The sequence below is a fragment of the Hyperolius riggenbachi genome, chromosome 6 (assembly GCF_040937935.1).
Source record: "Hyperolius riggenbachi isolate aHypRig1 chromosome 6, aHypRig1.pri, whole genome shotgun sequence".
Taxonomy (NCBI): Eukaryota; Metazoa; Chordata; class Amphibia; order Anura; family Hyperoliidae; genus Hyperolius; species Hyperolius riggenbachi.
Genome location: NC_090651.1, coordinates 92912112 through 92926452, shown reverse-complemented (window position 1 = coordinate 92926452; position 14341 = coordinate 92912112). Strand labels below are relative to the sequence as shown.

The 14341-nt window shown below is 40.8% G+C and overlaps 1 protein-coding gene across 1 annotated transcript in view; it reads left to right on the top strand.

Moving 5' to 3' along the window:
- ABL2 (ABL proto-oncogene 2, non-receptor tyrosine kinase) overlaps positions 1-14341 on the top strand; it is a 92649-nt gene that overhangs the window by 54067 nt on the left and 24241 nt on the right. The window contains exons 2-5 of the mRNA XM_068239663.1: positions 2988-3158; positions 5671-5966; positions 8943-9215; positions 11544-11628. Coding sequence (XP_068095764.1) covers positions 2988-3158; positions 5671-5966; positions 8943-9215; positions 11544-11628 — 825 coding nt within the window. The remainder of the gene's footprint in view (positions 1-2987; positions 3159-5670; positions 5967-8942; positions 9216-11543; positions 11629-14341) is intronic.

Sequence of the window (14341 nt, the reverse complement as noted above, 5' to 3'; positions counted from 1 at the left end):
GCAAAACGGTAGCGCTTGCTACTTTGTAGTGAGAACGGGTCCTTAGGAGAAAACGAGAATTGCATAAGGACCCTGGTATAAGAGGCTGCCTGATGAGCATGTAGCTAGAGATGCACGGATGCTGCATTTACATTGATGCCCTATCTCATGTGTATAGATAGAACATTGCCATGAATAGAGATTTCACACAAACATCTTGGGGCTTATAAACCTATTTTAGATGTGAGTCAATGTTTAAAGTGGACCTGAACTCTTGCACAGGACAGAAGGAAAACGTAGAGAAATGCACCCTGAATGTTAGCCTGTTTAATTCCCTCTCATTTGTGTCTAATCACAAGTTGTAATTTGATCCTCCCCTGTGTCACATGACTGCCTATGGCAGATAAGCATTTAAGCCCATTTTAAAGTAGAGGCTGTAAACAATATATCTGCTTCCATGAATCAGGAAGTAGAAACTGTGCAAATTTATTTTAGGATTTGAATCAGCTGTAACAAATACATGTATTTTGTTTTAAGTGTTGTTATGCTGTTGTGTATCTTTTAGAGCAGAGAGGAGTTCTGAGTTCAGGTCCCCTTTAAATTGTTTTATATATTCCTGCAAAGATGATTAGCTTAATGTTTATCATTTGTAGTAACAATACTGTATTTTAAGCAGTTATGCTTTTTAAATGATATGAACAGGGGTAGCCATACACGTTGCTTATGTTTTAGGTTCTGCCTCATCGAACGTATTTTTGTATTTAGCTTTACAGTATATGAAACTGTGGGTAAAGCTGCATACTAAGAGGACTTCCTACCTGAGTAGTGGTCTCGCCTGTCTCTAATAGGGCTCTCCTAATCCCTGGCAGTCTTTCTTTGGATCAGAATCTGACTCTTGGCATGCTGCCCCCACCATGTGACAGTGCTTTGGTGCAGGGATTGGGTTATAACGCCAGCAGAGGTTAGAGGGCATGACTGTAATTCCATATCCGGAATCTGCAAGTCCAGCTACATCTGTGCTATAGGTGCCCACACAAATATCAGGCGCGCAAATTTCTGATATTTGTATGGGCACCTATGGGGGCACCCAAATGTCCTGCTTCTGGCAGCCCGGCCAGATATTCTTCTCTACTTGTCCTGTCCCAAAATGCCTCCTGCCTCATCTTTCCTGTGTCTCTCTTATGAAGCTCTAACACGCGCTTTCATATGAAATCTTACTGTGCCAACCTTTCACTTGTTCCTAACCATATAAGGACAACCGAAGTGAGAAGAATATAGAGGCTGCCATATTTATTTCCCTTTAACAATACCAGTTGCTGTGCAGCCCTGCTGATCTATTTGGCTGCAGTAGTGTCTGAATCTCACCAGAAACAAGCATGCAGCGAATATTGTCAAATTTGACGATGTCAGAAACACCTGATCTGCTGCATGCTTGTTCAGGGTCTACGGCTAAAAGTATTAGAGGCAGAGGGTCAGCAGGACTGCCAGGCAACTGGTATTGCTTAAAGAAAACCTGAACTGAAAATTAAAAGTCAAAATAAGCATACCCAAGTCATACTTACCTTCCATGTAGTGTACTTCTCAGTGTCTTTCTCCTGTCCCACGTCCTGTTTGTTCACTCTGATCAAGGGAATTTTCCGTCCTCCATTTTGAAAATGGCCATTACCCATAACAGCTTTCTGGTCAGCACACAGTTAAACTGTAACATCGCCCACTTGAGCCATAGGGAAACATGGACATTACCTGGTACATCAGTTTTCCTTTCAGCTATAACTGACAGCAACTGATATTTTAGTGACAGCAACTGATATATTTCAGATCTGACAAAATATTGTCAGAAATGGAAGAGATTATTGTCAGAAGAAAATGGTGAGCTTCTGAAAGGGACTGATAGCAAGGTAACTATGTAATGTTCATTTGAAGTTACCTCATGTGTTTATTTTAAATATTTTTACTCAGTACAGGTTCTCTTTAAAGAGAAACTCCGACCAAGAATTGAACTTTATCCTGATCAGTAGCTGATACCCCCTTTTACATGAGAAATCTATTCCTTTTCACAAACAGACCATCAGGGGGCGCTGTATGGCTGATATTGTGGTGAAACCCCTCCCACAAGAAACTCTGAGGACCGTGGTACTCCTGGCAGTTTCCTGTCTGAACCTTGTTGCATTGTGGGAAATGGCTGTTTACAGCTGTTTCTAACTGCCAAAAAAGCATGCAACAGCTACATCACCTGCCAACAGTAAACATGTCACCATGTAATAAATGTCAGAATGTAAACCAGGGATTTAAAATATTTTACAATAGGTAAACACTGACTAAATCATTTATACATAATTATTGTAAAAATGAAGCACTTTTTTATTACATTATTTTCACTGGAGTTCATCTTTTTAAGGAAATAAATATGGCATCCTCCATAAACCTCTAACTACCTTTTTAACTGATTCCTAACACTAGCCTGATCACAGCCTTCAGGACTGCTTTCTATGAGATTTGCCTGTGGGAATTGTTTGACTTCCCTTTGTCATCCCAAAATGTTGCTGGGAAGCATTTCATCTTCTCTCAGCTTAGGCTAGATTTCCTGTCCAGCACTTTTAGACTAAGCTGTGTAAAAATAGGGGTTATTTTTTATTTTATAATCCAGCAATGATATTTCAGGTCTTGGAGATGTGAAAGTTTGCTGACCATTCCTGGCTAGTAACACTGTAGTCATAGGATTCAGGTGTATAACTAGAAGCATGTGATGAGCTGTCGTGAGGGGTTACACGGATTCCATTCTTACTTGTCACAAAAATGATGATTACTTTCCCATTATTATCTTGTTTTGTGACTCTTCATGTTGCTGTTATTAAGCCATGTTATGTAGGGAGTGTTATGTTTGCTTAAGAGTATTACCTTACTACTTCTTTCCTGTTGTATACTGTGTGTCATATTACATCATGTTAGCAGATAATGTAAAAGAAGACATTTTTTTATCAGCTCACTCACATCTTTATTTTTCCTAGAAGCATTGCATCGGCCTTATGGGAGTGACTTAGAACCTCAAGCACTCAATGACGCCATCCGCTGGAGCTCCAAGGAGAACCTGCTGGGAGCCACAGAAAGTGACCCCAACCTCTTTCTCGCCCTCTATGACTTTGTTGCCAGCGGAGACAATACTTTGAGCATCACTAAAGGTGAGAAATGTTTGAATGTTGATGTCTGTCTCGAGCTTTGATCTTTTATGTTGTGCTGTTAAAGTCTACCCAAATGCTTACCTAAGAAGAGGCAAGCCTCTGGATGTGGAGGCTTCTCATGCCATCCTCCGGTCCCCCGTTGCTGACTGTGGCCTCCCAAATTAATTGGTCGTGCTCTTGTCCGATTCCAATCTTGCGACATCGCTTCTCTTCAAGCATTGGCACAGCCATATTGTGCCTGCAAGAGCATGCCTGCGCAGTAAGCCAGAGCCACTCATGCACGAGCGGATCTGTGGTACTGCTGAGGTGCTACCCTGAAAGTGCGAGTGCAGCGCTGCCACACTCGTGTATGAAGAGAATGGTCGCAATGTGCAGTGAACACTGGCAATCCAGCGCAGAAGACTTGGGAATTACGGCTATAGCGGCGCACAGAGAGTAACTTCCGCGCCATCAGAAGACGTAACTGAAGTTACTTTTAAAACCCTGTAATTCGGCCTCCAGCAATAGATGGAAGCCGAATTACATCATTCCCCACCATCCATGGCGATCTGGAGGGGGAATAGTAATTAATGCTGCCAGGAACTTGTGCAGCAGCAGGATAAGCCATACCGGCTGTATCCTGCGCCCTGGCAGCGATTCCTCTCATACGCCGCAATGTGCAGGAGGTTTCCGGGCAGTGGTGGAGTTCTGGAGGATGGCATTCTAAGGTAAGTGTTTGATTTTTTACCTGAGGTTCTCTTTAATGTTTATGGTTTTCGTGCGTAAAGAGAAAAGTATTAGCTGGCATTGAGCTGTTCGGTGGGTGGACATCAGTGGTAATGGCATAGGGTTTCACAGCTTCCACGTCTTAGGATGTTGGGAAAAGGAGACTGGTTACTCATTTGGAATAACACAATCATGTCTCCCATTCACAACCTGTTTTTTCCTAAGGGAGCAGAAATATTTTCATTTCATCAAAATCTGAAACTCCTGATTTTTGAGTTTGGCAGCGTCACTAATCTTTTTGAAGCCTTACCACCTCGGCAGTGATCTCTGTTTTTACTTAGCAGACCTAACTGCTGACTCGCCACCCCATGTCTTTGGTGTTAAGGCTTTGTATGGGTACAGAAATTACAGGCAAGTCTATTGCACTACCAGCAGCATGTCTCTACACTCACACCAGGAGGTCCAGCAGAATGTGGGAAGCCACTGAGTCACAGTACATCGGTACAGTCCCATTAGTGACATTGAGCATTAGGGTAGTAAAACTGCACAGAATGCAGTGTTGCGACCAGTTAATATTACAGTAACCATTTACAGGCTTTCTCCTTTGTTAGATATTATAGCGCTACAGAAGATACTGGCGCTATATAAATCAAAAATAATAATATTAGAAGTGTGTTTTGAACTGTCTGATTCACTCGTGAAGCTTGACCACTATTTTCTTTTTTTTTCTTTTTTAAAACAAGATTTTTGTTTTTCAACCCAACAGTGTTCAGGGGAAGTCAGTTGTACAATTTGAACAGATGTATAGCAAAGCATAAATGTATTGCAAATAACCTTTTCATAGTAAACAAGTATCGGCTCAGATCGTGGTTATATAAACAAATGTAGCTTTGACCACTATTTTCTATGCCTACATATGCATTATGGTACTTCTTTATTTCTTTCTTTCTTTTCTTCTTTCTTTTCTTTCTTATCAGTGCCACGTAAGAGGAAGGGACTCTATAAATCAGTAATACTCCTTGCTCTGTCACTGATTGTTTTCTGTACTGTTATTACTCGTTATAGCCCTCCCGTACAATCTAGTTATCGACTTCAGAATTGCTTTACAGATGATTAACAAATTTAAAAAAACGTAGGACTTAAAGAGGAACGTTAACCAAGGATTGAACTTCATCCCAATCAGCCGATACCCATTTTCCCATGAGAAAGCTTTACCTTTTCTAGGGGGTCTGTATGCATGATATTGTGGTGAAACCCCTCCCACAGTGTGATGTCTTGGCAGTTTCCTTTCTGTGAACCTTATTGCATTGTGGGAAATAATGGCTGTTTCCAACTTCCAAGCATCCAGTAGCTCCCTCTGTGCATATGTATATCTATTAAAAGCACAAACTTTTAGCCTATCGCATTGTTAGGGGGTGTGGTTATAGATAATGGCAGTTTGTGCTGTCTAGTTTTTTTTCTTGTCTGCCAGTAGTAAAGATGATGGCGTGCAGAATCCTTGTGCATCAAACATGAATAAATCACATGGAGAATATCAATCATTTCTTGATCTCTTCTATTTTTTTACCTTCTCACTTTGCAATGTATTGATTTATTTTTCTCCCCACCTACTACTATTTTTCTAGAACGTTCCTTTCTGTAATCCTTATTTCTCTATCCTTTTGGTATACTGAGCTGTATGTGACTTTAGTTCTGCTTTATTATCTACAAATGTTGGGGGGCAGGTGTACCTGAATACAGTTTATAATGGGAAAAGTTACAATGATCAGTAATAGTAAATCCAAGTTCTCTTGTGTGTCCCTCTCAGGAGAGAAGCTCCGTGTGTTGTGCTATAACCAGAATGGCGAGTGGTGTGAGGTGCTGTCTAAGAATGGCCAGGGCTGGGTGCCCAGCAATTACATCACTCCTGTGAACAGCCTGGAGAAGCACTCGTGGTACCATGGGCCTGTGTCTCGCAGCGCAGCAGAGTATCTCCTCAGCAGCCTGATAAATGGCAGCTTCCTGGTGCGTGAGAGCGAGAGCAGTCCAGGCCAGCTGTCAATCTCACTGCGCTATGAGGGCCGTGTCTACCATTACCGGATCAACACTGCCTCTGATGGCAAGGTACGTTGTATAGGCCACTATATAAATGCATCTGTCACAAGCTTCCAAAGGTTGCTTGTTTTTTTTTTTTTTTTAAATAGAAAAGTTATTTTATATTGATGGGCACTGAATGAGTAGTCTTGTATCTCATGTGGTGTTTGAGATTTCAACATCCAAACTCCATTTCTTACAACAGTATAATCTTGTTATAGTAAACGCTGATATTCTGCTAATGAAAAAAAGATATAGATATATATATATATATATATATATATATATATATATATATATATATATATATATATATATATATATATATATATATATATATATATAGTCCCTTTCCATATTTGGGTGTGGTGGAGGTGTAAAAAGCCAGAAGGTCTACAAAGAGGAATGAAAATTGCATGTTGTTTAAACTAAAGGACTTGTATCCTAGGACTACAGGATTGTGTTGCGCTATATATATCTAATTTTCATTTTTTGCCAAAAAAATAATAGCGTACTGCCTATATAGAAAACACTATTTTATTGATTTTTTTTGATTATTAGATTTTTATGTAATTTTTTTAGTTGATTTTTTAAGTTGGTTCTGTATATTTGCGCACTAAAACAATACTTACAACGCTGATATTCTACTGTAACTGCATTTGTACAGCCTGCAGATAGCAATCTGTGAAGTATCAAAAGCGAGTATCCTTTCTGAGGAAAAGATACCTTTACCTGAATATAAAATTGTGCAGCTTGAAAGGGTTCTTTTGTTGTCAAATCACCTTGCTTTAGCACTGGGGTCCTTTTCAGGACTTCTTACTTGTTACTAGTTTGGTGGTTTAGGAATAGAATCAATTTATTTTCGCCAAGTAAGTTTGCACCTACAAGGAATTTGACTTATCCAGTTAATATACATGGCCTCAATTCACTAAGCTTATCTCCTGTCTTTAATAACTCTTCTGAGCTGTTTCTACAGTTATCTCCATGGTGATAACTGTAGAAACAGCTCAGAAGAGTTATTAAAGACAGGAGATCAGCTTAGTGAATTGAGGCCTTTATCTATTATCACGAAAAATTGTAGAATTTAAAATGCAGGTGTATGCATATGTATAAAATGTACATTTGTTCTAGAGTAAAATGCACTATAAATGACTCTTTCCTTATCTTGCTTTCACTTACAGTAGGCAGTAAAAATCTGACAGGTTTTGGACTAGGCCATTTTCTCTTGGGGGATTCTCTCAGGATTTTCCTTTTTTAAAAGCACTCCCTGAATGGCAGTTGCTCAGTCCAGCTGCAAAAATAGCATGCAAGCGAGAAGGATGACTTCTATCTTTACATAGGTCCTTTCCATAGGTTAGTTTTGTAAATAAAGTGAATACTGAAAATCCCCCCCATGAGGAGATGGACTAGTCTAATACTTGTTAGAGCTGTCAGATTTTTACTGCTTACTGTAAGTGACAGCAACATAGGAGAAAATAAATTGATAATGCATTTTACTCTGGGGGAAATGTAACGCTTATAAATATGCATTTTACATTTTTACAATGTTTTGCGATGGTGGTCCTTTAATGCCCATTTTCATGAATTATTTTCTTCCTTGGTTAAACAGCCACTCCATGGTGCATGCTGTGATTAATTGAATGCTCTCTGACATTGTGCTAAACCTGCTTTCACGTATATTGGCACTTTGCCGTCTGTGGGATTTCCATAGTTCCAAGTCCGATATAAACCCCATTCTAGTATTCACCAAGATTAAAGGGGGTCCTCGGGGCACATGAATGTACTGTAACTAAAAGAAGGTATCGGCCTGCTCATGATCATTAAAATAAGCTCTTACTGTTATACAGATTTGCAGAGACAGTCCTTTAGACATTAACATGAAGGATAGTTAACTATTATATTAAGTTACTCAATTAAGCTTATGTATTGGTCAGATATACAGTAGAATCTCACTATAGTAAACCCTATTGTAGTAAACCTCTGGATATAGTAAACTCAGTCTTCAGGTGGGTCTGCATCAATATACAGCATCAATATATTCATGCATCAATTCTGATATACCGAAGTTTACTATAAAGGGATTCTACTGTATAAACATACTTTGGTTTTTCCATGAGCTTTTATTGTTCATTCTTGTCAGGGAGACCTAATGTACTGTATGGTGCTGTCCCTGCACTGCTATGCAGTGGCATCTATGTGCTATTATAGTGAAATTATCTGCCATGACACTTATGAAGGACTACTAGACGAAAGTTCATAGATAAGCTGTCTGTGACACACAATCCAATTTACCTGGAAGAAACGCTTCCTGTTTATACAGATAATTTTAACAACTTTGAAAACGTGCACTCTGGATTTTGCATGTGTTTATTCATTTGTTTTAGAACACGTTGTAGGCCTTTGTGAAAGTATAAACACCCGGGTATTAGCATATATTAATGCACGGTTTCACTTGTTTATTCCTTGGTAAGCAAGGTAAGCAATCCCTGGACAGCACATCAAACATAATGTCTTAAAGAGAGTCTGTACTCTAATATTCTTACACTAAAAAGCATACCATTCTATTCCTTATTTCCTCCTGGGCCCCTCTGTGCTGTTTCTGCCACTCTCTGCTGCAAACCTGGCTTGTAATTAACAGTTTTAGGCAGTGTGTATCAAGAGGGTGTGTATCACTTCTATCCAATCACAAGCAGCCCTGCACATTCCACACATTCAAGCCTTAGCCCGACAGACACGACAGAGCAAAGGAGATAAGATTTATCACAGAGACAGTGCAATTAGGAAAGGCTGCAGTAAGCCAGAGAACATTAGAACAGGCATAGGAACTTATAGGATAGAAGAACTAAGGCTGAAAAATTTGTTACAGAGTCTCTTTAACATGCCTGCTAGAACATTGCATCGAAATGGGGATTTCAGACGAGCAGTGTAGTGTTGTTTAAAAGCCGGGTAAATAAGTAGATGTGTCCAGAGTATCAGCCATGCCTGAAATATCACTTCTGTCCACAGGTCTATGTCACAGCTGAGAGCCGTTTCAACACCCTTGCTGAACTGGTTCACCATCACTCCACTGTGGCTGATGGCCTTGTCACCATTCTACACTACCCAGCACCTAAGTGCAACAAGCCTACAGTATACGGAGTCTCTCCCATCCATGACAAGTGGGAGATGGAGCGCACAGACATCACTATGAAGCACAAACTGGGAGGGGGGCAATATGGGGAAGTCTATGTTGGGGTTTGGAAAAAGTACAATCTCACAGTTGCTGTAAAAACACTAAAGGTAAGAAAATCAACAACGAATAAATCCAATATCTTCATTTTTTGGATGTTAACAGAAAATGCCTTTTAAAGCAAAACTGAAGCGAGCTGAAAAAAATGTGAGATACTCACCTATGTAGAGGGAAGGCTCTGGATCCTTTATAGAGACTCCCCGTTCCTCTCTTTGTGCCATTGTTACAGCGCTGGGCCCTGGTGAAGTGTATTCAACCAGCTTATTTGAATAGATCTTCATTCCTCCTCAGGTAGTCTTTGGAAGCACTTGTGTCCCCGAGTGCTTCTGAAGATGAGCAGATCCGTATTGCTGACGCGGGATTCTGAACTTGGGCATGTGCAGTACGGATGCGCCAGTCTTCAGACGTACTTGTGGACACCAGTGCTTCCAAAGACTGCTGAGGAGTCCAGAAGGGGTGTAACTGCACCGGGGGACAGCAGTGAAAAGAAGTGTCATAGCGAGGGCCCGGGCGGCTCATGGAATCCCGAGCCTTCCGTCACTCATTTTCTTTTTTTCTTTTTTTTTGTTTGTTTTGGTGCCACTTCAGATTTGCTTCAAAAGTGTGTATAGACTGCTTTATGCTGTTGAGGTGGTCAGTGAATTTGACTGCCAGTATCGCTTAAAAGCAAATAAATATGGCAGCCTCCATATTATTCTCACTACAGTTGTACTTTAAAGGAGAGAAAGGGTGCAGGATAAGTTGTAGCAACATGTAGTGGTAGTGATGTCACCTTTCACCGGCAATCACCATGTGGAGATGCAGAGGTGTGTACAGTAAGACATTCATTAGCGAGTGATTCTACTTTTTTTTCCCCTTAAATTCCTAATATATATAGTCTACTATCCCTTATACCTTGGACTCTATGCATGTTTTTCTTTTAAATAAAGTGGTGATTTTATAAACCTGCAGAATGCAGATTTTCTTCCTCTGTTCTGCTTTGCATCAGTGTTACTGTGTGGATTGGCCATGATCTAGTGTTAGAACTTCACAGCTTCACAATGCCTCTTGTGGTAGAGTTGTGGTAATACATCCAGCTACAAACTGGTATCTGCCACATCTGCTCTCAGGAAAGAAAAAAAAAATGGAAGGGAAAAATACTGTATGTAAAAACATTGCCCACAGTTTTCAGAGAGCCTTGGCAGTAGCAAGGGCTCATGGGAGCTCAGTCTGGGCAGGAGGAGAGGGAGGTATTACTAGCCAGAGATTTCAGAGGGAGGAGGAGGGATTAGTTTTTTTTCACAGAAGATGCAGATAAGCTTGCCTGTTTGTAATGTTTACAAACATGGCTGCTGTCATTGTATCACAGGAAGAAAAAATCATATTCTATTGAAGCTGTTTGCAGCTAGATTTGCTGTGTAAACTATCTAAACTTTAGATAAGCTATATAGACAAGTTACTTGTTATAGTTAGTTTTTCATCTCGGATCCGCTTTAAATAAGTTTTTAAGGAAAGGGAGGTGCTTAAGGGGGTGTGGCCAAAAATAGCAAAAATCAATTAACCCTTTGCACATTCGCATGCAAATGTTCAAACCAATGCATTCGCAGATTCACTCATCCAGGCACCACTGTTATCCCTACAGCTAAGTTAAAAGCCGGGGTCATAGTTCACAAAGGAATGCATTCTTATGCTTAGTCACCGACACTGCGCAGAAGTACCCAGGTAAACGTAGGTGTCCTAACTCTGGCCCTGTAACATGCATAGTGCAGCTATGCAAACATTCATTGCATCAAACCTATCTAGGGATTAGGAGCACACATCCTGACGTCCTCTCCTGAGACAGATAGCGCATCATACCAATCGCACAAGGGAGCTAACGTAATGTATCCATGTGCATCATGCACATACACCAGCATAAGCTGTGTGCATCCTGACAAAAGGTGTCCTGATTGCACTGGCTGCACGACCGCTATCCTAGTACTGTTATTGACAAAATGATAAGCATAGCCTCCATGTTTCTGCAGTACAGAGTTTATTGAATTCTAAAATACTTCAGTTTTAACATCATATTTAACTTGAGGGACCACTATGGCAAATATTTTTAAACATTTAAAATACATACATAGAAAATGTACATTTCTCCCAAAGTAACACTATTTTGGTAGTCGGGCATGAGGAGGTGGACTAGTCCAAAACATGTCAGATTTTCATTACAGACTGTGACAGCGATAAAAAGTAGTTTATTGTGCACTTTGCTCTAAGAGAACCCGATGTTTTATATGTGTGTATTTTAAATTGTGCAAATGCTTTACTGATGGCTGTCCTTTATATTGTAGGTCTAATTCTGGTGTGTTTATCAGAGATGGGGTTTTGATTTGTATACTATTTCTATTTTTTAGGAGGACACTATGGAGGTTGAGGAATTTCTAAAGGAAGCTGCAGTGATGAAAGAAATCAAACATCCCAACCTGGTCCAGCTCTTAGGTGTGTATAGAAGATGACCGGTCATTATTGCTGGACAGCAATGGGCTGTTCATTATCTGGTCAGTGCTTTGCAGGAGAGGGCAGAGGTCCTTCTAATTAAGGGTCTGAGCCAAGAAATAATCCACAACCTCCATATCCTTTCTACCCAAGGGTGAGGCTAGTTTATGTGAGCTGATGATTTAGGTACCTTTAATACCGTATATTCCAGGGTATAAGACAACCCCCCAACTTTTCCAACGCACACCAAATAAAAATGAAAAAAAAAAACATGATATACTGGTGCTTTGTATGAACAGATACTGGCGCTCTACTGTATGCGGTACCCAGTATATAACCGTACATAGGCTATTGACTGGTTGGATTGGGCAACTCTCCATCTCCCTAAGTGGATTGGTCAGCTCTCCTTGTCTACCTGTTTATCAGAGCGGTATGGAAGAATAGATCGCGCTGTGCCCATAAAACACGCCTCTTTCATCCTTCTGGCCCATCCTTGTATCCTATTTAACTCCTCCTCTGCCTCTCAGATCTCTCACATGCTCGCCAGCAGCGCTTCACTACAGTCCTCAGCAGCAAGATCTGAGAGTCGGTAACAGGACCGGGTGTATCACCTGGCGTCAATGACACCCAGCGTATAAGACGATCCCTGAATTTTCAGATGATTTTCAAGGGTTAAAAAGTAGTCTTATAAGCCAGAATATACAGTAATTGTAAAACCTAGAATAACATGGGTTTAGGGATGCGGTACATTGTGATGGAAGCCACTAAGATGCCAGTTTGTTGGAATCAATAGTGTCTGTTGCTGTATCAGCCGTTTCCTGACTCCTGCAATTGAGGCTAGTTCCAGGCTATAGCGATGCTCTGCAGCATCATATCAAAAGGAGAATAAGGTAGATGCAGCTGTACGTATTTTTGTTTTCTGTAACTTTTCTATTCATATGAGCGAAGATGATTTCTGGGTACTTTGAGTGCCAGTCAATTGACACTGTTTTGCATATATTAATTTCTGAAGTGCAAGTCATAAAGTGTTTTTTTTTTTTTTTTTTACTCTTGCCAGAATGTATAGGCAGACATGATAAAACTGCATTGTATGTTGTACCCTGTCTGAGGGTGGTTGTGTTTGATGCCTGGTACACCATGCATCTTTCTGTCAGATAGATGGGTCGAATTGATAATTTCTGACGGGTCTGATCTGATATGCAATTCTTTTTCTAATCTATTTTGTTTAGAAGTGATTGGCAAATCATTCAGAAAAATGTAGAAACGAAAGTGTGGACACCGCTATCACCCACAAAACCTCCGCAACAGTGCACGACCAGGCCAGCAAATCACAGGAAAATGGAGAAGAGTAAGGTCCGCACTTGTCCAGGTTTTCAAATCTTTATTCTAGGACATATCCATACAATAGGACACAGGAACATGCATCAAATTGCTGACATGTTTCAAGATACAAGCTCTTAAGGCCTAGAATAAAGATTTGAAAACCTTGACAAGTGCGGACCTTACTCTTCTACACGTTCAGAAAAACGATTGGAAATCAGATTGAACCTGTTGGAAATTATCGATTTGACCCTTCGATCTGATGGGAAATTGCATGGTGTGAGGCACGCCTGACATAGATGATCTGAGATAAACTTTTACTCATTGCATAATTATGTTCCTTACATATACTTTATAGGGCATTCCTCAATCCAAATGCTTATTTTTTTTGTTTCAATACTCTAATTCCCTATAAACTAAACAAGCCTCACCCACAGCTCAAAGTGCCTTGGCACGCTATGTAGCAAGGGCTTATGGGAGATCAGTCCGGGCAGGAGGAGGAGGTTACTAGCTAGAGATTTGAGAGGCAGAGGGGAGGAGGGAGCAGGAGAGGGGAGTGAGCTGAGGGCTGGAGATGCAGTTGCAGCTTGCCTGTGTGTAATGTGACAAACAAAACATGGCCGCTGTCATTGTATCACAGGAATAAATAAACATGAAACTGTTGAAGCTGTTTGCAGCTAGATTTGTTGTGTAAACTTTAGATAAGATATGTAGACAAGTTACTTGTTAAAGTTAGTTTTTCATCTCTGATCCACTTTAACCACTCATCCTGCAGCACTATTTTATCATGCTTGCCTAGAAATTTTGAGTTCGGTGCACACTTTGTCAGGCAATTAACCTCTGCATAATAGTTTATCTAGACTATTGGCAGTCATAATTGGATTACTTAAAGAGGACTTCCATAGTAAATAGAAAAATCTAGCACCCTGCAAGAAAAAGAAAGTTATATTTACCTGATAAAGCTTGTCTCGCGATGCCGTCCCGAAGTCCCTGCATCACTCGACTTTTGGCACCTGGCCCAAGCTATTTACTACAAAGAGAGGAGGCGGGGCCAGGCGCCAGAAGTCAAGTGATGCAGGAACTTCAGAACGGCATCGTGGGACAAGGCTTCTCGGGTAAATATAACTTTCTCTTTCTTGCAGGCTGACAGATTTTTCTATTTACTATGGAGGTCTTCTTTAAATCAAGCAAATGTTGCTGCCCCATGATATACTTACCGGGGGCTTCCTCCAGCCCCTTGAAGCCGGCATGTCCCACGCAGCATCTCTGCTTACAGTCGCCGGTACGGGGTCCCCGCCGGTGCAGAGGCCGACCTCGAGGTCTTCCTTACTGCGCCTGCGTGAAGTGCCGCTGTCAATCAAGCGCCCATATTGTCCGCAGCGTAATGTGCAGGCGC